This window comes from Lissotriton vulgaris, chromosome 2_2 (assembly GCF_964263255.1).
Source record: "Lissotriton vulgaris chromosome 2_2, aLisVul1.2, whole genome shotgun sequence".
NCBI classification, from domain to species: domain Eukaryota; kingdom Metazoa; phylum Chordata; class Amphibia; order Caudata; family Salamandridae; genus Lissotriton; species Lissotriton vulgaris.
This window is the reverse complement of record NC_141688.1, coordinates 215354016-215379173: the sequence shown is the minus strand read 5'-3', so window position 1 is coordinate 215379173 and position 25158 is coordinate 215354016. Positions and strand designations below refer to the sequence as shown.

The 25158-nt window shown below is 45.5% G+C and overlaps 1 protein-coding gene across 10 annotated transcripts in view; it reads left to right on the top strand.

The window, feature by feature from the left end:
- Window positions 1-25158, top strand: part of PPFIA1 (PPFI scaffold protein A1) — a 922132-nt gene that overhangs the window by 790978 nt on the left and 105996 nt on the right. For all 10 annotated transcript variants that reach the window (XM_086959570.1, XM_086959566.1, XM_086959563.1 and 7 more), the window contains one exon: window positions 19056-19221. In XM_086959570.1, coding sequence (XP_086815696.1) covers window positions 19056-19221 — 166 coding nt within the window. The remainder of the gene's footprint in view (window positions 1-19055; window positions 19222-25158) is intronic.

Sequence of the window (25158 nt, the reverse complement as noted above, 5' to 3'; positions counted from 1 at the left end):
AGAGAGCAAATTCACAAAGCACAGGCGACACCCCTCCTCCAGATAAGGAATCCAAACTCCTAGGTAAATCTGGAAAACGCATTGCTCCACAGGCTGCAAATCATTGGCGGACTGCTAATGCCCAAGCTTTGTTGGCCAGATGTGACAGAGCTCACTATGATGAGCTTGAAAAGCTAATGCAACATCTTCCTGACCAATTTAAAGACAAAGTTAATTACCTTATACAGGCGGGAAAATTAAGAAAAAAGACGTCCATCAAAAGTGTGCTTGATGCAGCTGCTACTGCCTCTAGTGTTATTAATACCAGTGTTTTGCTACGTAGGCAAACTTGGCTCCGAATCTCAGGATTCAAACAGGAAATGCAGTCAACTATTCTTAATCAGCCCTTTGACCAAGATCATCTTTTTGGGCCCACAGTTGATTCATCTTTTAGAAAAGATGAAAAAGGATACGGAGACTGCCAAGTCCATAGGGGCCTTGGAATCCCCTAGAGGTTCATTTAGTTGCTCCTTTTACAGGGCTGGTCCCAAAACAATTGGTTCTGAGCTTCCCTCTTCTTCCTATAAGAGCCCCAATCAAAACAATTCCTCCAGAGGATACTTTTGTGGAGGGTACAGAGGGAACAATGGTAAGGGAAGAGGTTGCAGTAACAATACCCACAACTCCCCTACCACCAAGCAGTGACTTCCCTTCACTTCCCCCAGACCATCCCACTCCTGTCGGGGGATGCCTCTCACAGATCCTACCTGTCTGGAATTCGATCACCATAGACAAGTGGGTAATACAAATTCTCCAGTATGGTTATTTGCCTGGAACTCACCTCTACTTTCCCAGATATCCCTCCCAGACAACGTCCAATGTCCCCGGAACACCTGACTCTCCTGAAACTAGAGGTTCTCTCTCTATTACAAAAACATGCAATAGTACCAGTTCACTTTCATCATCAAGGCACAGAAGTTTACTCCCTCTACTTTCTAATTCCAAAAAAGTACGTCTCTCTCAGGCCAATACTGGACCTCAGACCGTTAAACCTCTACATTCAGTCATACCACTTCCACATGGTCACTCTCCAACAGGTGCTCCCACTGCTTCAACAAGGCGTCTTTCTCTCCACTCTAGATCTAAAGGACGCCTACTTGCATATTCCCATTCACCCCGCTCGCAGAAAATATCTACTGTTCGTGGTGGACGGTCAACATTAACAATTCAAAGTCCTTCCGTTCGTAGTGACTACAGCACCCAGAGTCTTCACCAAGTGCCTCGCAGTACTGTCAGTTAACGAAGAAAACACATTCACAGGTTCACTTATCTGGACAACTGGCTCATAAAAGCCATACGACACAGCAGCTGTGTGCAACACACACACAAAACAATCCAGCTGTTTCACAACTTGGGCTTCACTGTGAATCTCACCAAATCCCACCTCCAACCGTCCCAACGCACAACAATACCTTGGGGCTACAATAAACACTTCGAAAGCTTTAGCATGCCCCAACCCTCTCAGGATAAGCAGTATGCAAGCTCTAATATCCAAATTTCAGTCTCAACACACATTACCAGCTCGAGCGTTCATGCAGTTGATCTGGATGATGGCCTCTTGCATTCTCATTGTTCCTTTATGCAAGACTCCAGGTGCATCCCTTTACAGGAGTCTTTGGCACATCAGTGGAACCAGGCTCATGGTCAGCTAACAGATCTGATGTTGGTGGACAGACTCACACATTGCTCTCTGCAGTGGTGGAACACACAAACCCTTTCTAAAGGGTGGCCGTTCCTCGATCCGGTTCCACAGATAGTGCTAACAGACGCATCGCTCACCAGCAGAGGAGCTCATCTTCAAAACCATACCATTCAGGGCATGTGGACTCCTCAGCAAAAACAACTCCGCATAAATTACCTGGAATCGTTGGCAATTTCTCTAGCTTTAAAATCCTTTTAACTGCAGCTGGTAGGCCAAGCTGTCCTGGTCCGTACAGACAACATGACAGCAATGTACTACATACAGAAACAAGGGGGGACACACTCTCTACAGCTTTCACACCTAGCTCAAAGCATTCCGCAAAACATAGATCTCCATGCAGAACACCTCCCAGGGGTACACAATCAGATTGCAGATCTGCTTAGTTGTCAAACACTGCAGATCCATGATTGGGAACAACATCCTCAAGTTCTTCTTCCATTTTTTCACATGTGGGGTCAGGCACAAATAGTTCTGTGCGTCACACATCAAAACACAAAATGCCCATGCTTTGTGTCCCGGTATCAACACCCATTATTCAAAGGCAATTTGCTATGGATGAACTGGTCAGGCAAATTTGTTTATGCTTTTCCGCCTCTCCCACTAATTCAGTTAGTGGTTCGGAAGCTCAAACAGTATTCCCTCACAATGTTCCTGGTTGATCCAACATGGGCCCGACAACCATGGTTCACAACTCTCTTGGAACTATCAGTAGTTCCTCAACAAAAATTGTGCCTCTCACCCAAGCTTCTCACCCAGAACCATGGGGAAATAAGACATCCAGATCCCAAAAAACTCAAGCTTGTTATCTGGCTCCTAAAGTGTTAAGAGTGTAATTACCTCAATCTCCCACCAGACTGCATGAACACCATTAAGGAGGCAAGACGTCCTACCACCAGAGCATGTTACGCCGCAAAGTGGAAACTATTTGTAATTTACTGTACAAATAACAATCAATCATCTAAATGCCGCTATTCAAAACATTATCTCGTACACATACAACAATGTAATCTAGCATATACATCTATAAGAATATACATCTCTCAGCAATAGCAGCTTGTCTCCAAAACAGACAACACTTAACTTTGTACCCGCTATTAAAGCATTTATGGAAGGACTTAAAAGAATAATTCCACCTAGAGCTCCACTCTCCAGTATGGAATTTAAATGTGGTTCTTACCAGACTCATGGGTCCCCCTTTTGAACCTCTGCACAAATGTGAACTACAGTTCCTCACTTGGAAATCAGCCTTCCTAGTCGCTATCACATCTCTCAGAACAGTTAGTGAACGCCAGGCATTAACCATACAAGAACCATTTTTACAAATCCATCATAACAAAGTGGTTATTAGGCCAAATCCAAATTTTTTACCTAAAGTTGTTTCTGCCTACCATCTTTACCAGTCTGTTGAACTCCCAGTCTTTGTCCCACAACCAGACTCAGTGGCAGAACGGGCTCTACACATGTTAGACGTTAAAAGAGCAATACTTTACTACATTGAAAGGACAAAATCCTTTAGGAAAACGAAATAACTCTTTGTGGCTTTCTCACCCCCTCATAAGGGCAATCCTGTTTCTAAAGCAGGGATCGCAAGGTGGATTGTTAAATGCATCCAAAGATTAATTAATTAATTGTGGGTTTGTAATGCGCTAGAATCGACTCCCGAAGGAGTATCTCTGCGCAGTAGACCGCTGGGGAACCCGTCCTGGCTTTCCCTGTGAGATGGTCCCTACTGGGTATCTCCAAGGTGAAACCAGGCATCCCCGGCGTATGTGGGGGGCCGTTGTGGAGATGAGGCAAGCTAATGCCCAGAGTTGCCGAGTGTGATCCCTGGTTAGAGTAGGCACCGAGATGAGAATTATCAAGTCCGCTGATCCTGGTCCACGACCCTGCCGCGTCGGGAATTGAACCCTGGTCCCGGGCCGTCCTCTGCTCTCGGGTCTAACCACTCCCCCTACAGCTCATTCCACACGCAAACTAGGGGCTTCTTTGGCATTCTTAGAGAACATTACCCTAGATGATTTCTGCAAAGCAGCAACTTGGTCTACACCGCACACTTTCCCAAAACACTATTGTTTAGATGTGCAAGCAAAACAACAAGCTAGTGTAGGCCAGGCTGTATTAAGAACACTTTTTTAAACCACTGCAACAGATACAGGTAGCCACCGCTAAGGAGGTTACTGCTGTATAGTCTATGCACAAGCATACAATCTACAGCTCATATGCCTTGAACGGAAAATGCTTCTTACCAGTATGCATCTGTTCTTGGCATGTAGTGCTGTAGATTCGTATACGCCCACCCGCCTCCCAAGGATATCTGTTCCAGTACTATCTTACTTAGATACATTATATATGAACATATTTTCTATTTCTTACTAACTCCATCATAACACTCCATGGCAAAACAATCTGCAGATGAAGTGGTTGCCCATGTGCGTTATCGTCCTAAGGAGGAGTCACCTACCTTGTGACTACAAAGACTTCTTCCAAGACCGAAACAAACTGCAAACATCAGAGTCCAACACCAGATGACGATCCATGCACAAGTATGTGAGTCTGCAGCTCTACATGCCAAGAACAGATGCATACTGGTAAGTAGCATTTTCCTTTTTATCATCGAAGTAACTGTTTTTTTTACCTTGTTAGTCCTCCTAAGTGGCTCCTTGCCGGAGTTGGTCACTTAAAGTAACTGTATTGATACTGAACTAGTTTATCTTAAAGGGTTTTAAATGTTAAAATGTTAAAATAGTTGACTTTGCCTATGCTTGTTAGTGGTTAAGTGAAAGGCTGTGATTTACCTAACCTTGTCAGTTCTATATCTCTGCAACACTCCAGTGGATCTTCTACATTTTGGTGTCTAAAATTACAATTAGATCTAATCTATTTTTGTAATTTGGTGTCGGGTTTCTTGAGTGTCTTGTTTTTTTCTTTCATTGTTTTGCTGCTATTTAAATGTTAAACATGTGGGTGTTCCTTTGTGTAAGCCTGACTACTCAGAGCCACAACTACCGTTTAACAAACAAAACCTGACTGGTCCTGAAGGTGTTAGTAGTATATTACACAGTGAAGTCACACAACCACACCATAAAATACACCCCATTTTCTCACAAACACTTTCTCGTTGAGACTCCTGCAAATATGGTGTTTTGTACACTGTTCCTTGTAATGCTTCAATGCTCCACCAAGAATTTCCAAGACCTAATAAAAGTCAGAATGGTAAAACTAAGGGACAACTTACTATTTAAAGCAGGCACCCAGGACCGAATGTTAGTGGCCCTGGACTGCCCAAATCTCTTATAGGGTATACTGCCTGTAAAAGGCTTAGATGGAAGACAGATGATTCTCCCCACCAGAAAAAACTAGAACATTGATGCAGCAAGTAAGGTTGTCTTTTGGGAGCAGATAGTACTTTGCTTACTAAATTGCCTTTCTCTCAAAGTACAATAGACATCAGTGGAAGGAGATTGAATACCTGATGAAACACCCGCCAGATGAGTATGAAAGCAGACACCCCTAAACACATTGATAAAAGACAAGTCCTCTACAGTGCAAATATTCCATGTGTTCTAGAAGTGCAGACATATCCCCCCTCTAGACAAATAAACGAAAGCATATTGCTATGCCTACATGCCTGGCTACATATTTATAGATATCATCCTGCAGTATAGCAGCACCTAACTGGCTACACTTTGATAGGAAGCACCTCTTTGGGCTACAGGTACACACTGTGTAAGAATAAAATCAAGGACAGAGACTAGGCTGTGTGTCCATCACCAGTCCAGGCCAGGAATTCAGAAAATGCAAACACCCAGCACAAAGGCAGGTACTGGTACTGCTCTCCAATTCCACGAGCAACAGCAGCCGTTTGCAGCATTCCTGCAGTCAAGTCGAAAATGACAAAATAGCAGAGGTACAATTTGTGGAAACGGAGAGAAGACTGAAGTGTCCTGGTGGAGGTAACACCACTACCAAACAGCCAACCTTTGATTTCCCCCGACCACCCAGTAACTGTTGGTAGGGGTTATTCCAGAGTTATACCTTATGGAATGGTGATAGCTACCACTTACTCTCACGTCTTACCCACTTCTGCATCTCAAACCAAGCCTTGGCTTGGCTGTCATCCTTTCTCTCTTCTAGTACGCAGACAGTATTTCTGGTTCCTTTTCAGACTAGATGTCAAAATCTAATTCAGTGGTGTTAAACTGGGCTACTCTTTGTGCCGTATAGTGTTCAACATTTACGTTTCCCTTTTGCCAAGAACATCAATCCCTTTGATGTCAAGCTAACATCCTGTACCGACGACACTCAAATTCCATTCTGACTTGACAGTGCTCTTTATCAGGGCCAAGCCAGCAATTGAGCCTGTCGCTCTGATGTTTTCATCCTGAAAGAAATCTAACGGATGTGGATTAACACTTACAAAACCGAGGCATTGATAGTGTGTGATCCTCAGTTTGGTGGCTCTTGGTTCTAGGACCACCCTGCTCCCTTGGACTCTGTACTTTGTGAATCCGCTTTGACTCCAACCCTTGCTCCTCACATTTCAAAAAGCTCTGCCAAATGCTACTACTGTATCTGGCTAGGTGCAGGGTGCTGTTTGGTGTCGGCTGGCCTGTTTGCAATGGGAGTTACCGGTTTTAAATTTTGGCTGCAGGCTTGGTCCAGGAAGACATCCGGGAGGAAGCAACAGCTGGGCAGGTAAGATGGAGGCCTTGGTGACGTAGGTCCACCTCTGGTTCTCTTCAGGGTGCAGGGCAGCTAGATTCAGGGGTGTCCTTTGAAGTCAGATTACACCTTACCGAGCCACCCGCGGTTGGGGGGTGGGTCTCCGTGCAGAGGCTGCAAGCGACGTCTGGGAGACCTGGAGGGGTCTACCCACATTGGACTCCGACTCTGGAGTGCTGGGGGACCTTGCTGGGTCCAGTGGGCCACTCGCATTTGGGCCGTATGTGTCTGGTGCAGTGGTGGTTCCAGGTGGCTGGTTTCTTTGTCCTCAGCAGGCTCTGAATCTTTCTTGGCTGTTTCTTTTGAACAGAGCTGCTGTTCGCAGGAGGTCTGATCTTTGTTGAAGGCAATCAGTCCTCCCAGGGGTTCTAGAGCTCGCTGGCTGCAGGACAAGGTGACTTTTGGCGCAGGTTCTCTGGAGACTGCAGACGGCCGGTAGGGCTGGGTCCAAGTCAGTTGTTCTCTGCAGTCTCCTCTGCTGGGCGTCTTCATTCATCCTTCAGGGGTTGCTGGAATCTGTCTTTTTGGTTCAGGGCTGCCCCCTAAATATTATATTTAGGAGGCGTTCTAGGGATCTCGAGTTTAGTAGCCAATGGGCTACTGACCTTAAGGGTGACTACACCTTTGGTGTGCCCCACCCCACCTCGGAAAGTGGGCACAATCCCTAATCCTGGTTAGAGCGTGTCTGCCATGTACAAGATGGTGGACACTGAAGAGTGGGCTACACCTTGCCTCCACCACCTGAAGGGTGAGGTTGTCAGAAGTGGGCACACCTGCGGTGCTGTGCTAATTTTTCCCGCCTGTCTTCCCACCGAAAAGGAGGGTCTGCCCCGAATGCCAGATAGTTCCTCTGAAACCCTTCCCTCCACCTTCATAAGTGGCGACTGTGCTGTAACTACTGAACACCTTCGATCTTCCTCCAGAGGTGATAGATGTCATCTTGGCAGGGATGCGTCACTCAATAAAAACTGTATACGCCTGTCCTTGGGATACATTTTTAACTTGGTGCTGCACAGATCAGATTGACCCCTCCATGCCAAGTTATCTGATGTTGTAGTTTGTTTTGTCTCTTGCCAGTAAGGCATTAGGCACAGTCAAGGGTCATCTTTCTTCCTTTTTGGCCTTCTTAAGGTTGGCAGATTAGCCCTAGTTTTCTTCCATTTGTTATGCCCCAATGGGACCATAATCTGGTCCTCACTTATCTGATGTGCACTCCACTTGAGACGCTTCACATCTGTCCTTTACGGCTCTTAACTTTCAAGACTGTGTTCCTCCTTGCCATCTCATCGACACGTGAGTGAGCATTAGGCTGTTTGTATCAATCCGCCATACAATTCCTTCTTCCCAGACAAACTGGTGTTGCATACACTGGCATCCTTTTTCTCTAAATTTGTGACACCATACCACTTCTTTTACACCATCCTCTTACCGGCTTTCTATTATCAGCCTCATCCTGCCGGCTTTTTATGATCCGCATCACCCCTCTAAGTAGGAGGAGAGACTTCATCGTTTGGACCCTAATAGAGTGCTGATCTTCTGCATAAATCGTATCAATGACTACTAGGTGGATGAACAGCTCTTTGTGGCATTTGCTGGAGTGTAAAAAGGCATAGATGTGCAGAAGAGAATCATTTCCCACTGGATTGTGCTCTGCATTAAGATCTGTTATGCATTGGCAAAGAAGCACCCTGAAGAATTGAATGCTCGTGCTACCAGGGCCAAAGCTGCTACGACTGCGTTTGCATGCAGAGTACTGTCTGAGGCTACTGACAAGCGGCTACAAGAGTTATTGTCCATACATTCACAAAGCATTATTGCCTGACTGGTTGGCCTAGTGGGCCGTTTTGCCCATTTGTTCCTGCAGAACTTTCTGGTTTGAATAGGTATTGCCTTGGTATGTAATGATAAGGTGAGGAATCTACAGCTAGAAGTCTCTATTAGAACAATCAACTTACCTTTCAGTAATGCTGTTTGTGGAAGAGACTCTATCTAGTTGCAGAATCCCCACCACATTCCTATCCTCCCCGTTCTGTGGGTGGACACTCCGTATTAATAAGAACCCAAGTCTAGACGTATCCACACTGTCTACCAATTTGCTTCTGGACTCTGGTCTAGGGGGGTGATAAGTCTTGAAAGCAACTGTTATCAGTGTACCGCCTCCCCCCCACATAATTTCCAGAGCAGCATGGCTTCAGTCTGCGTCTCGAAGTCACCATCTTCCGTCACCCAGCAGTACTGCTGAAAAGTTACCACATCCAGTGTTGATGTTTGAGGAATATTCAAAAGGTGAGGTATCTGCGGTTAGAGTGTCTGTAGGAAGCTGGCTCTGTATATACTATACCAAAGTAAACTATAGTGTGCACAGAGTCCAGTGCAACCCCAAAGATAGGCAGAGGTAAAAGTAGATAATACCGTACTCTCGATTAGTGGTAGTGTGGGCGAGCAGTAAGGGTTTACCAAAAGGTAATGTTAAGCATTTATTGTGCACACTCAGACAAGGAATGATAGCACTCACTCAAAAACTGAACTCAGACTAATTGTTTGTGTAAAAATACTTCTGTTGTGGTATTATATTTTTAGAACCAAGCAGGACTTAGTACAGGTCAGCAACGCAATACTTTTCAAGGCAGGTTGAATACAAGCAAGCTGAATGAAAATGTCTTGTGTTTTTACATGTTGCAAATTCTTATGTTTTTTTTTCAAAGGTAGAATCTTTAAATAAAATTGTAATAACTTTTGGACTACTTTTGGTTACTTTTTGAATTACTTTCAGGAATACTTTTTTTACTCAGTGTGATGCGCATAGATATCACACTAGGACATTTACTTGATAAAAGGTAAGTTAAACAGTTTTTCTCAAGGCACAGTTTCTTAGGTATCCATACAAAACAATCTCAACATCCAGATGTTTTTCAGAGGAAAACAGTCCGTGCAATCCTTTAGGAGAAAATAGGGTTAACCTTTTGCAGGTAAGTAAACAGTCTTTAGAGTTGAGTTTCTGGTGTTAGAACAAGGGTTGCCCCAGGGTCAAGGATGCTTTCAAAAAGCACCCTCCGCGTCATTAGGGCGGCTGTGTGGAGAATGCGGAGGCCCAATGTTATCCACTGGGGGGATAGGAAGCCTCCGGTTAATGGCTGCTTACGAGCAGACTACAAGTTTTAGGGAGCAATGTTACTAGAGGTTGGCTCAAGGCAAAGGGGGATCCAAGTTATCACATAAGGTGCCCCCACTGCGGCACAGGGGTGGCCTGGTGCTGGGTGCTGTATCAACGTCAGGAACCCTGTTTATTTCAATGGGGATCTTAAGTCAGAACAAACACTACAGGCTTTGGTACGTAGTGGAGGTGACCACCCGTTGGAGAGTAAGTTGGGATGCCGGGACACCTTCGGTTGGGCAACCCAGTGCCGTGGGGCGTCTGGTGCGTCTTTTGGCATTGGGTGTCACTTATCAGCTACGGTTGTGGTTGGGAACCTCCAGATAGAGGCTGCAGACGTCGTTGGGAGGCTCGAGGTAGGTCGTGCCACCAGATCCCAGGTCAGGATCGCTGAGGAGACCTCCTTGTTGTGTTGGGCCACTCGAACTCTGACCATTGGCGTTGGGTGCAAAGTGGTGCAGACTCGCAAATTTGGCTGGAGCTAGATTCTGTTTCGTAGCAAGTACGGTGCTCACAGGAGACAGTCTTTTTAAGGAAGGCCCAGTAGGTTCTCTGGGTTCTTGGGGAATGCTAGCTACAGGACATAACGGGATTCTGCTGAAGATGGTCAAGGTTGGGACAAGCCGGTAGGGCTGGGGCCTAGGTAGTTGGTGTCCTCATTCCTTCAGCACAGTTCTTTGGTCCTTCTACTACTTCTTCTTTCTTGTCTGAGGAGGCAATGTTTGGGGTAGCCCCTAAATATTACTTTTAGCAGCATTTTATATAGGTACAGGTTGGCACCAATGGGTCCCTTCCTTGAGGTGAGTACAGCCCCTGTTATGCCACCCTCCGGAGGGAGGGGGCCATAAACCTCATTTTGATGTGCTGGGCCTCCATCTTCAAGCTGGCAGGGAATGTAGTAGCTTCACCTCTCCTCTCCCACCTGAGTAGTGGGGTTGGCAAAGGTGGGCACACCTCTCCTCCTTTCTGGGTTTTACAGCTGATTCTCCCGCTCAAAGTGGGAGTCAGAACCGGTGGGGGCCAGTTGCTCAGAGCAGCAAATGGCTGGGCAGCTCACAGAGCCGGCAAGCTTCCCCTTCGTGGACCCTGCCCATCCCGGGGGAGGAGGCTTTGCACCTCTGCCCAGGATGCGCTTTGTTTCAGGACACGAGAGCAGGAGCCTCTTGACCCAGGGGTCCAGTAACATGTCTGGAGGTGGCAGCTGGAGAGTAGCCAGTCAGCCAGGACACTAGTTAGGTCGGTTTTCAGGTGGCATTTCTAAAATGTCCTCTGAGCGCATTTGGCATTAACTCCCAAACTGGCATTAAAGTGGCTATAATGTGCTGAGAAATGTGATATCAAACTTCCCAGATTTCAGTAAAGCCCTTATGGTGCGGTGGAGTTAGTAATGGCAAACTCCCAGACCATATACTCTTTATGGCTTTACCGCACTTACAATGTCTAAGAATGGACAAAGACACTGTAGGGGTACAGTGCTCATTCACCTGTACCCTCACTAGTGGTATAGTGCACCCAGTTAGAGAGGTGGCTTACCAAAGCCATAGACAGTGGATTGTAGCCATGTTGACTCTACAATTTGCTCTGCACCAAAATACACAGCCTATAATTGCAGTGTATGTGTGTTAGGCGACACTGCCTCTAAGGGTGGCACAATATGTGCTGCAGCCCTTAAATGTCTTCCCTGGTCACAGTGCCATTGGTACCTTTTATAAGGGACTTACATGTGGGCAGAGAGTTGCCAATTGGGTTCCCAACAGTACAGTTGTAGTGCAAGAACAAAGGCTCTGGGTACCTGGTTGTCAGGAACCCAGGGCACACTTAGTCAAAGAGCATCAACAGCAGGTAAAAAGAGGGGGGCAACCATGCAAGAAGGGGCACTTTCCTACAAGGGTCTGCCAGACAGAGCATTACCAAGTCTGTATTGAACTTCAAAGTATCTGGTTATTGGGACCTTTGGTCTCTGAGCTGTTTCTACAGGACTTGTGGGCCTTTTGCAGCGGTTTCTATGAGTCGTTTCAAAATGACCCAGTCAGGGATCTATTAGTCTTCCTGGAAGTGATAGGAGAGTTGCGAAAGGTAATACGCGCAGTTTTGGGAAGTCATAATCTGTCAGAAGTTGTATCAGCATATAATTTGGATATATATATATATATATATATATATATTGATATATATTGATATATATATATATATATATCAATCAGAAAATCACACTCCTATTCCTTAAGGCAAGTATGAAAAGCACGAACGCGGCTTGCATCCAAAAGAGATTTTATTCGGCAAAGTTCATTGTAAATGTAAAGGAATTTATATAGCGCAAATCACCAACCGGTCTCTAAGCGCTTGCTTAGGGAACCCGTCCTGGTATTCCCCTGTGAGATAACCCCGACAGGGTATCCACAAGGTGAAAGCCAGGCATCCCGCCGAGAGGGGCCGTTGTGGAGATTAAGCAAGCTATTGCCTAGAGTCGCAGAGTGTGAACCTGTGAATCAAGTAGGCACCAGAGCGAGAATTGTCGAGTCCATGGACATTTTAGGACTCAAGACCCCGCCGAGCCGGGAATTGAACCCTGGTCCCGGGCTGACCTCTGCTTCCAGGTCTGCCTCCTTTAACCAGTGAGCCACACTTCTCCACAACAAAATAACAACTCTACGTGTTTGGGGAAAAGATTCCCTTGGTCACGAATCAAGATGCGTGCAATCAATTGGTTTAAATAAACAGACATGTGCTCGGAACAAAGGATTAATCATAAACAAAAACAGAAGACTTTCATTAACGTTACGTTAACGTGTCCGAAAATGTGTATTTACATCTTTATATTCTGCCAAATTATTTAACATAATTCAAAATCATGAAAGACAGAATGCAACTTAGTAGGTTGTCAAATGTTATTTAGTAGTATCCACCTTTTGTTTGTGCCGTTAATTTTCAATAAATCATTTCAACATTTCACTTTTTCAATGAATAACCGCTTTCAGACTGGATATTCTGACTGAAGTCATAAGTGTTACCTTAATGGGCAAAAGGCGCTTGAATTGATGTCAACCTAATTGGGAAATGTTATACGAAGGTTACATCAATGTTTCACGGTATTATATTAATGCTCAGGTCACTGTGCATTTTAATGTGTCAATAAAGTTATTATAACACATTTCAATTTATGTGATACAGTTACGCCCAAGTGGGCAAGCTAATTGTAACTTGATGCGGCTACCTGCCGACAAGCCGAAAGAGCTTGGAGGAAGAACTATGACAAAGATCTAAAAACATGCTACCTGGCTAAGGTAAAGATATACCATAGAGCTGTCTGCCGGGCCCGAACTGATTACTATGCTAGGGAGTTCCATGCGAGTTCCAATCCGTCCAAACTGGTTTTTAAAGTCTTGAAGGAACTCACAGTGAACAGACTTCCTACTACGGAGATCTGTACCCTTGCTCACTGTGAGTTGTTAGCCAGCTTCTTTGTGGAAAAAGTAAGAGCCATCTATTGCTCCTTTCCCAAAGTTGATCCTGACAGTGCGTCTTTAACATTGCGTACTTCTCAGTGCTTGGCCTCGCTTCCCATACCATCGGAACAGGAGTTTAGTCTCCTAGCGGCTAAGGTCAAGTCTGGCTCACCGGATGATCCTTTGAGACCGGCCCAGTTTTTGGACTCTGCGTCCTTCTGCCTCCCTCCTATTCGACATCTGGTGGAGCAATCCCTCGCCACCGGGTCAGTTCCACCTAGCTGGAAGGCTGCCTGTGTCATGCCCATCATAAAGAAGCCTGGTTTGGATCCATTGAAGCTGGAGAGTTATCGACCCATCTCCCTCCTCCCATGGGTGACAAAGATCACAGAGGCCCATGTGAATAACATCTTAACAAAACATCTGGCCTCTGCACACCTACTGGATCCCACACAGAATGGTTTTAGACCTGGACATAGTACAGAGACGGCACTCCTATATATGGTTGAACATCTCCGCTCTGTACTAGATGCAGGTCAAACGGCGGCACTGGTCCTTCTAGACCTTAGTGCCGCCTTTGACACTGTATCCCACACCATTCTTATCCGAAGGCTTGGTGAGGCTGGCATATCTGGCAAAGCGCTGGATTGGTTTCAATCGTTCCTCTCGGATCGATCCTTTCAGGTAGTAGTACCACCGTTTAGATCCAAGCCTTATGCCATCACCCAAGGAGTCCCGCAGGGTTCGGCGTTGAGCCCCACTCTCTTCAACCTATACGTTCAACCTTTGGCGGAGGTTGCGAAGAGTTGGGGTCTCACAATGGTATCATACGCCGATGATACCCAGTTGGCGGTGGCTCTAAACGGGGACTCTGACCAACTGGCATCAAACTTTGCGGATGGTTTGAGGGATGTTGCTAGTTGGCTTACAGCCAACTGTTTACAGCTCAACGCCCTCAAAACCGAGGTGATGGTACTAGGGAAACATCCTGATCTGTGGGGTGCGAGCTGGTGGCCTAAGGAGCTGGGACCTCCTCCAAAACCTGTGTTCGAACTTAAAAATCTTGGCGTCTGGTTGGACTCCAAACTAACCTTCTTGTGTCATACTAAGAAGGTGGCATCCATGTGCTTTGGCATTCTGCGTGGTTTGAGGCCTATCCTCAAATTTTTTGATGCCCCTACACGTCAGATGGTTATTCAAGCTAGCGTATTATCGAGGCTCGATTACGCGAGCCCACTGTTTTTGGGCGCCAACCAGGCGGAAGTCCTGCGACTCCAACGGGTGCAGAACGCGGCAGCCAGGGCCCTGGTGGGCTTGCCGCGTTTCTGCTCTGCCCGCAGTACAATTTCTAAATTGCACTGGCTACCAGTAATTAGACGCATAGAATTTAAGACTCTTTGTTTTGTGTTTAAAATTCTTAAAACTGATACCCCTACCATCCTCCAGCACCTCTTGACTTTGTACACCCCTTCACGCAGCCTCCGTTCCGCCGGTCAGAATCTAGCACTTGTCCCACTTTTCCAAAAATGCAGATTAGGTGGCCGATCGTTTACGGTGCTAGCCTCCAAACTGTGGAACACGCTTCCTGTCTACATTCGCTCTTTAGAAGATCTTTTTGCTTTCAGGAAAGCTGTTAAAACTTATCTTTTCCCCCTGCCTTATTAAAACTCCCTACTTTGTCTGTTTCTGTTAGTTATGTTACCTTTCAGATATAGCGCCGGGACGCCCCTTCGCTGGGGCAGCTGTGCGCTCAAAAATGTAATTAACATAACAATTAACATTAACATTCGACAAACTACTCCAAATATCGCCCCAGTAGGCCAAAGCACCTGAAAATGTTTTACTCTATATATCTTTTTCTAAAGTCATAAGTGTTACATACAATCAATTACTCAAATTCATTTGAAATATGAATAGCACATAATCCTGCCCTTATGGTCATGGTTTTCAATTATTTTCTGTCTTCTGATGTCCAAATATTTCTTAACGGCAGTACTTCAGTGTTATATCAAAAACACATTTCCTAAAATTAAAACCAAATAGTGCTCTAAATAATATGAAATAACTTTGTGTCAAACAATTACATTAAAACACACAAACTTGATAAGTGTGAAGAGTTAAAAAGACTATATACAGGCACATATATTTCTTTACGAAAAAAGGGGTTCTCTAAAAGGGAATGATTGTGGGGCACCAATGGTAAAGAACAAATTCAGTTATGTCCGAAAGATATAATTAGTCCAGTTCATCCTAAGTGTACTGCCAATTCCTCGTCACTATTGTGTCCTAAGGGGGTCATTGTTCTATACTGTATTATAATTTTAGACTCTAGTCTTCGCAGACATTGTAGTCTATTGCCACCCCTTTCATTGTATTTGATGGTGTCAAGGACACAAAAACTTAACAAGTTGGAATTTTGATCATGATGACTTTGAAAGTGCCTGGCGATTGGGTAGGTTTTATCAACGTTTTAAATCGCTCTAAGGTGTTCTAGGATTCGCAGTTTGGCTGTTTTAATTGTGCTGCCAATATATGCTTTTTTGCATGGGCAGAACAATGCATAAACCGTGTATTCAGTGTTACACGATATATGCTCTTTGATCACAAATGGCTGGGCTACTGACGATAATGTAGCCACTTTCATGTTGTGGCTGTTTTTGCAGACTTCGCAATTTCTGCAAGTGTAAAAAGCATGCACACTTAACATTGTTGTTTTAGTGGGTTCCACTGCTCTGCATAAAGAATCTTTCAGGGATCTAGCTCTCCGGAAGGTGACCTGGGGTGATGTTTCTACGCTGCTTGAAATGTCTGGGTCAGTATGTAACATGGGCCAAAATGTATTTAGACTCTTCCTTAACAAGAATGCTTTACTACTAGAAGTTGTGATGAACCAGGTTTTTGCATCTTTTTCCACTTCTTTTGTGTTGTTAGATTGTTGTATTAATAGTGACTCCCTAGTTCTTACAGCCACTGTTTTCTGAGCATTCTTAATTGTTTTGGAGGAGTTACCCTCTGGCTGCAAATATATAGGCTTTGATTTGGTTGTCTATGGATTTTAGAGGTTAGTATGGAATGAGGAGTAGTTGTATGCCAAACGCATAGTTAAATCGTGGTGCTCCAGTCATCTTAATAGTCCAGTCTCTCCCAATGGAGAGAGCTGAATGCCCTTTGACTAAGTAACGTTTATAAAATAAAGGAATCTGTTGTGTACTGCTGCTTGACGTGCTGGTGCCACTAAGCTGAAACGTAGGGGAAGCATAGCGTACAAGTAGTGTTCATCCACACAACAGGCCCGGCTAGCATTCAAGTACTTTGATCGAACGAGCACACCAAAATGAGGCAGGAACTCAGAACTTAGAGTGCAGGCAAGCATAGGGCTGCCTTGAACTCCCGTGGAGACTTGAACTGAGGACTGGTCCGATACCAGGTGGCGAGGTGCACACAACCTACCTGGATACATTGACTAGCAGGCTGTCCGACTGGCATGGTATACCCTGGCTGCTACGTGGGGATTTTAACTGTGTATTAGACATATCACTCGACCTGTCCTTCCTCAATCTTTTTGGTAAATCCACGACAATAGCCATGAGGGCGTTTAAGACATGGGTAGCGCATTTACAGCTCGTGAATGTTTGGAGACACCGAAAACCCACGAACAGGGTATATTTTTATTACTCGGGCTCCCACAGGCTGCATGCGAGGCTGGGCAGGCTGCTCTGCATGAAAGAGATTGTGACTGTCCACTTAGCCCACAATCCCCAAACTATGCGTCTGTCGTGGGATTGCTGCCCCACAGTCATCCCCAGCGATCCGTGCACCAGATAGTGCACCAATATACACACAACTAGAAGTACACTCTCAATTTACAAAACCTTACACGGAACTGTACAGGTCCACCACCATGGCACCGCCAGAGGAAATCCATCAATTCCTCTTGGAAATTGTTCTTCCCAACCACACCCCAAGCACCAACTGGAGCTGGATGCACCGGTCACCCCCGAAGAAACATGCAAACTTGCTCTGGCCACAGAGAAATACCCAGGTCCAGACCGCCAGCCACTAGAATGCCCCAGCTCAAAACAGTATACGATGCTGCACTGTCTGCCTCCACGCTTACGGCAACACAACGAGAGGCAGTATTAATATCCCTCCCTAAACCAGATAGATATCCATCGCGGCTTGGCTCATACAGACCGCTTGCACTTCTCAACACAGATTATAAAATGTTAGCTTCCGTAATTTCGGCCAGGCTAGCACTGCTGGTACAATCACTGGTCCATCCTGACCCGAATGGATTTGTGCGATCCCGTAACACCACTCTTAATATAAAGAGATTTTTCAGACTACAAGAATACGGAACACATGTCTGGCCCTGCTCTGGCTTCCTGGACCTGGAACTAGAGAAGGCTTTCGATTTGCTTGAGTGGCCTTATTTGTTTGAGGTCTTTCGGCAATATGGTGGTTTTAGTGTAACCTTTCTGAACCTGGTTAGGCTACTGTATTCACACAAACTTCGGTACTCTAATACAGTCAAGCGCGATCTGAGTTCTTTGTGCCAGGAGTGCCTCTTTTATGCCCAGAAAGTGCCAGTTACTAGACCATGGGCTACCAGGGTCCCTGAAGCCATCCGTCTGTAAAATTTGGCATCTAGTTAACTCTGAGTGCTCTATTCTACCCACTACCAAGATGTTGGGACCCCTCTCTTGATGTGCTTGCCAGTAGCCCTCCAAAGGCAGCCCCCCCTTTGAAACTTGCCTTTTGGGCCATCACCCTTTGTGGCTGCCCTGCAGGAGGAGGTGCCACCTCCTCCAGTGGTAGTCCTCAATCATTACCTCGTCTGGGAATTGTACACGTCTCCACTGGAGAGCACGTCTGTCACGTGGCCAGCCTCAGCAAATGGCCTCTGGAAAACTAGACAACAGTGGCAATTTTCTAAAAGTTGCCGTTGTCAAATAGTTACATTAATTTAAACTGCAGCATCAAGTTGGGCCTAAAAGTACCAACTTTGTCCCATTCAAAAGTTAGCCCACTGAGTTGTCCACATGTGGCTCTACTCACCAGTGGCATTACCAGCCTTTCTCACAGAAATAAATGACAGTTGCTGGTTTTTAGCATACACAAATTTGAAATGCATGTTCTAATTAATAATAGGCTACTCCCTGCCTTAGGACTCGATAGGCACACTGTCGGAGTTGACTTGCACATATTAAAAAGAGAGTTTAGGCTTTGCCATTTTTTTCACCGAAATGTTGATTTAGCAGTTTTCACTAGCTGTACCAGCCTGCAGTGGCATACTGAGTAACATGTTTTACTTTGTCATACTCGTGGTGGCACAATGAGTGACACTGTAACTTACAGGCCCTAGGGACCCCGGGTGCCATATACCAGAGGCTTACAAGTAAGTAACGCTATACCATTTGGGGATAAGCCAATCAATCATGTACTTTTTAAGTGTCAGTCCACATGCGCTGAATCCTGATTAGCAGGACTCTGCCATTTTAGAGCCTTTACATCCGTGCCTAGTAGTCAAGGGTGAAGGAGGGGGATGTAGTGAGGCCTGCATAAAGCCTCACAATTGCTATCTGTGCCATTGCATTGGAATGCCTTATGTATGTCAGTATTTTTACATAAGGCGTTGAATCTAAAATAACCAATTCTACATTTGGAAGGGGTCAGAGAGGTTTGTAAATAATGTGACATAATTTGAAAGATGGCAGAGGGAGTCTACGTAATAAAATTAATATTATATATTGACAGCATCTACAAAAAAGCAAGTAAAAAAAAAACAAAGGAACAGTTGTTAGGAGAACATTCAACAAATAGTAAATATTTGGCCTAACCTGCTGCAATCGTGCAACAGTATGTTTGCTAGAATAATATATTCCTTTGCAAGCCTGCAGTAAAGACTCATTCATGTGTGAACAGTTCTACTCCTTCATAATAATTCTTTAAATATTCAATCTTAATTCCTTAATGTTCTTACATTTATCAGGATGATGATAAGAACTTCAGACGAGCCCCTTCCTGGAGAAAGAAGTTTCGACCAAAGGATGTAAGAGGAATGTCTGCTGGATCAGCAGAGACTCTTCCTGCAAATTTTAGGGTTACCAGCACAATGTCTTCACCCTCTATGCAGCCAAAGAAGATGCAGATGGATGGTACGTACTACGCTTTCAGTTGTGTTTGGTATGTTCTAGCATGATATATAACCTCTCTCGTTTTTGGTACTGCATGTCCAGGATGTATTAAATGCCTTACATTAAATATGTGTTGTCATGTGCAGTGTTTGTTATATTACATAAAATTCCTTTGGAACTGCTTCAAGGCACTAATAAATAAAAAACAGCAATATGCAAGATTTAAAATTCAATAAACCATGTTGCATATAGAGGTAAAGGTGACGACGAATGGCCCTGATCCAAATCTGCTAAACTCCTGATTAGGCAAATATAACCTAGTTCTGTCAAAACTGAGATAGTATCTCGTTTTCTCAGATATCTTGGAAATTCTAAATTTCACAACTCACTATATCAAGGCTTCTTATCATTGTACTGGTTAAATTTATATCACTATGCATATAGACATAAGTGTTTTGATAGATACTTAAAACTGCAGATTCCTCACCTTTATGAATACTCAGAGGAGCCAGACTTAATTTTGAAGATTTTCATATCCACTCCCTCTTGTGTCACTAGGAGGAGGAGTGTGGCACCATGTCAGATCACTTCCATCCTACCTTTCCATCACCTCTCGTGCTGACAACAGTTGCTTTCTTTCCACGCTCTCACCCCCTCAAATTCTGACTTAAAAATCTCACAAAACTATTTCCAGTGGGCAAGATACTAGATCCCTCCCAAAAAAAATCACTGGGGTCAAACCATGTAACAACTGCCATAACAGATGTTGGTAACACCTCCACAACAAGATCTGTCTCTGGACTCCCCGCATTTCTTAACCTCTTGTCGACAAATGCATGATGACGTACCACAAAGCCATACTTTACAAAGCAGTAAACAGTCAATAGTCAAAGAAGACCCGGTTTCTGTCATAGTCGAGAGCACAGACGCACACTCCCACTCCCGAGGTCCATCTCACAAACTTTCAGTCTCGAGATCAGTGTCTTCAGTAAAGTCAAAGAAGGCGAAGCATGGCTTCCCTTCATCCCACCGCTCCCTCCTTGAGGAGCTGTTAGATGCCCTGTATAACTCTAGGGCACAAATTCTGTCTTTGTTCTCTGAATCAGTTTTTACTGTTATTCCCAAGCGCCTCATTTTTCTGGGTCATACGGCAATGCCGCAGCAACTCTGTGAATTCAAGGAGACCATAGACCTAATTTTTGTATCTGACCTGATCCCTGTAGAGCGACTGTGCCCTAAGAATCCTATATGGCCTCCAGTCCTCAGATTAGTCCACTTCGCTGACTATGCTACTCCACCACGCCCCAAGATTGCCCTCAACTACGAGCATGGTGCTGAATACCACACTTACAGGACCCAAACCCATGTAGTAGAACTTCCAAGGTGCAATGGTATGGCCGAAAGGAGAGCACCCTGAACTGGAAGTGATTTTGGTCTACCAGAAACCACAGGTAAAATATATGGGCCTGCAGGATGGGAATGTCCCGTAGATACAATGCCATGATTGTGGTCCCATTCCATCTGTAGAGGTTAGGAATACAAGTCTTCTCATACTTGAGCGGCTGGAAACACCTGTCAACAATTTCCTGGCAAAGGCCAACCTGTTGATGTTTAGTCTTTTCATCAACATGTCGAAATCATATCTGAGTTCTAGGCAGAAGCTCCCTTTCGTTAGTACCATTCTGGACACTGCTTTTCAATGCCTTTCCTATGCCTCGGTGAATCCAGGACATTTGGGCTATAATCCTGATATTTCTACATTCAACCAAAGGCTTCCTAGACTCCTGCGTACTGCTTATGGACCACAGCAGGGGGCTCATGCGGGCTCTGCAGCAGGATTTGAAGTCTCTGTTCACTCTGCACCAAGGTAACCTGTACATCACATACAGGTGTCGGAGGAGACTGCAAAATACCTACTGTGGTGGGTGCTAGCATGCAGTTGAACCAGGGACCCTCCCCTTTCCCCACCCACAGTGAACAGTCGTGGCTGCTGCATTGTTGCTGTGTTGGAGGAATCGTAGAGGAAAATGGAGATCAGGGAACTCTGATCTCCGCCAAAAGCCCATTTATATAGAATCTTGTTGGAGTTGCGAGTGATAGACTTTTCACTGAAAGCGCTCATCCTGTCCATCAAGGGGAAACAAATGCAGCTTCTCATATACAACAGTTATATGGTTCTGCAACAAACAGGGCGGTGTGGTGTCGTGGGTCCAAAAGATTCTGTGCCTTTGGGAGTGGCTGAATCAGGGCATTTCCGTGACTGTACAATATCTGGTAAGATCTTTTAACTCTAGGGTAGACATTGTCCAGCATAGTGAATCACGGATAGCAGCTACACTCAGAGGTGGCGTAGGGTGTCTTCCAGCAGTGGAAGCAACCAAGGCTCAATTTTTTCCCCCACCCCAGAGAACCTGTATTTCCAGACCTTTGCACATTGTAGTTCACAAACTCTCGCTTGGAGACACCTTATTTCTGAATTGTAATTCGGGGCGCCTGGACTCCTTCCTGCCTATGCCTCTTATTCCCAGAGTTCTAAGAAGCTACGGTGCGACTGGACCCAAATCACCCTAGGGGCCCCGTACTAGTAGGATAGTAGGGTACTTGAAACCTCTGGCTTTCAGCGACTGCCCTCACATCTGTCTGCATCTTCGAGAACCTCTCACAGCAGCAGGGCAGGGTCCTACACCTGAGCTTGCACAACCTACATCTCCATGTGTAGTGATTGAGCGGCGGCAGTAGATAGCTTTCAATCTTTCACCCTACGTGATTGGTGTCATACTGGCAGCCAGGTTCCACCCTGCTGTCCCCCACCCCCGTTACAACCCTCTCCCAATTATTTTTTACGTTGGACGCTGGCAGAAGCTTGTTATATGGTGTTCTTCCCAAAACATTCAGCCTTTGCAGACAGTTAGCTGACATACTGTTATTTTTTGTGTTTCTTTAGCCCAGCATGGTCTTGCTATGGCAACTATTTGTGATGTCGCAGTCAGACCTTTATTTAGTTATCACTCGTGTGCACTCCATTCAAACCAATGCATAGGTTTTCCCTGTGTCTCTTGACGTTGAAGACATACTTGATTGTGATACCTCAGCTTGTCGCATAAGCTAACTACATTACCGGTCTGTACAACTGCCGTATACCAAGTTCTACCCAGACAAACCGCTCTTTCTGACAAAAGCTGTTTCTCCCAAAAGTGGCCTGCCTTTTCCACATAGGGCAGTACATCTATGTGGGCGTGGGAGTAGGGACGACCGTGACGCCAAGTAGTGGGGTTAAAGAAGGCTTTATTTTTATGACCCTTGTAGGTTTAGACATAAACGTCTTTCTGTTCCTCAGAGTTAGTCTCTCACAGGCATACGCGCTGGGGTCCGTGGCGATGGTCTGCTCTTCACTTTTCTCTTCAGTGGAAGGGGTTGTGGAGGATGGCTCTTCCCTGTCTCTCCGGCAGCAGGGTTGCTCTCCGCTGTCTCAGGTTCCGGTGCATGAAAGGAAACCAACAGAAAGGGAGCCGTTAGGGTCTTGTCCTCAATGGGGCTGCACCAAGGGGTCCGGGGTATGTGAAGGAAACCCAGTGAACGTGCCTCTTTACAGAATAGTGCTCCACGTGCGTGTGAGGCGGGGAAGTAGAGGGAGGAACAGGGGTGGGAGCGGGAGAGTGGTGGGGAAGGGAACACAACAAAGGTTAGGTACGAACAGGGTCTATTTCCACTATCTACATGCTTTCGCTTCGCCTCCCCAGCCAAGCCGCCCAACGCCGCCGTACCTGTGACAGCCACACTCCTCCCTCGGGAGTGTAGCGCGGCGGTCCGCAGGGTCGTTGGCCTCCTGGCTTCTCTCCGCCTTTCGTCTCTCCGTCTCCTCCTGGATGGTCCTCCGGGTCGGTCTTTTCCACGCCGGTCTTCTCCACGCTCTTTTCCTTTCCGCCTCCGTCCTCTGCTCCTCTTGCTTCCGCCTCTCTCTCCTCCTCCCGGGTGCTCGCACACCTGACAAACAGGACTTCCTTGTTTTGTACCAATCCCGTCGCGCTGACATCACTCGGGGGAGGGTCCGCCTTATCTGCTGGTAACGCCCAGTTAAAGGAGCCGCTGGTGCAGTCGTCTTCCGGCTCACTCTGTCCTTCATCCCAGCGCCCTGACTGTAAAGAAGGAGTCGATGGATAGTCAGCAGTGTGGGGAGTCCACCAATCACTCGAGGTAGGCGCCCCCACCTCGTTACACTCTCCCAGCTTTCTTAAACCCTCCTTCACCCCTCAAAGGAGAAAAGACAACTCCATCGTCTCACCCCCTCTTTAACTCTTTAAATCTGGTGGACGATCAACTCTGTGGGTTTCTCTGGATGAAAAAGAGTAGAGTTGTACAGAAGAGGACCATCTCCAAATGATTTGTCTTATGCATCACAATCTGTTTTGACCTGGCTAAGGGGCACCCCACTGACGGCTTGCATGCACATTCCATCAGAGCAAAAGCTGCTACCACTGCACTGGTGAAAGGTGTGCCAGACTTGGACATCTACCAGACTACTACGTGTGCGTCGGTCAGTCTATGAAATTATGAAAGTATTCTAGATTCATTCTGGTGCGTAGGGTGGGGGCATGCGGGGGAGGAATTTACAAGGTGAATAATCTGCAGTTAGAAAGTTAGTTATTGAAGGTAAGTAATGTTTTCGTCTCTGTCATGTGCTATAAAAGTGGTAGATATGGGTTGCTATCAACCGAACTTATGTTTCTGCTCAAATAACTATTTGATTTGCCGGGAAGTACTTTTTATAACCTTTTCCACATTGATGGGAATGCTGCCTATAACTTTGTTAGCCATTTACTTAAGACCTGCAAATCATGGTGTCAAACAAAGCTCCAGCCCAGTTGTTGTTGATGGTCTTGGCATAAAGGTTCCTGCTATCAAAATGTGTATATAACCGGCAGAGGTATGATACGGTTTAATTTACAACATCATCTGTGATGCCTTGAGCTTGGTTTTTGAGGATATACATTTCGATAAAAATCAGTGCATGACTGCATCTTGGTTTCACCAAGCTGTGTCCTTTACAGAAAATAAGACTGCTATATATTCCACAGTTGAGTATAGTGAGACATTTTAATAATTAAAATGTGAATAACATATATATATATATGTATATATATATATATATGTGTGTACACCTACATTTTTTTTTGTTTACTGAAAAAAACAAGTTACATGGACATTCTAGTTAGGTTCACATTTCACTTGTACAAAACCAAAGACATTCAGCAGGTCTAGTTATTCCAGCACTGCAATGTCATGATAATAACGTAATAAGGTGAACACACACATCAAGGGGGTTTTGTGAACATCATTGACACAATAAAAACATACAAACAGAAGTTCCTGGTGCCACTAGGAACTGCGGGAGGGGGTCGCAGAAGAGTGCCACTGGTTGGCACAGGGTTGAGTACAGATCTTCGTCTGCACCCACATGGTACTGACACACCACCCTTATCAGGACTGGGGGTGAGGCTTAATTCCTATATTGGAATTGATATTTACAAAGCTAACTATCCCTTGTAAGCACTCCGGAGTCCCTCTCAGATACAACTTTGACAGCCCACGCTGGATTCGTGTTCTGCTGTACCCACTGACTGACATAGGAACTGCACCAGGATATACTGCCCATAATAGTCTAGTCCAATTATCCTGTCTCTTCAGTGCATCTCCTGTCGTGTGAGTGCATACCAGCTTTTCATATCAATTTACTTACAGAATGGAATGCCGTCCTGATACCAACTTTCGATTTTGTGGCGCTTTCTTGTAACAGCATGCCAGATGTTTGCATGCGCTCACACACTTATGGTGCATGAACATCTGGCTCAGCTCCTCGAGCAGCTTTGTCTGCTGCCAGTGGGATCCTGAATCGGTCAGCCACCACCTTCAAAGTTTACATCAGCTGTAAACATTCTCCTGCCACACCACCCATCCACC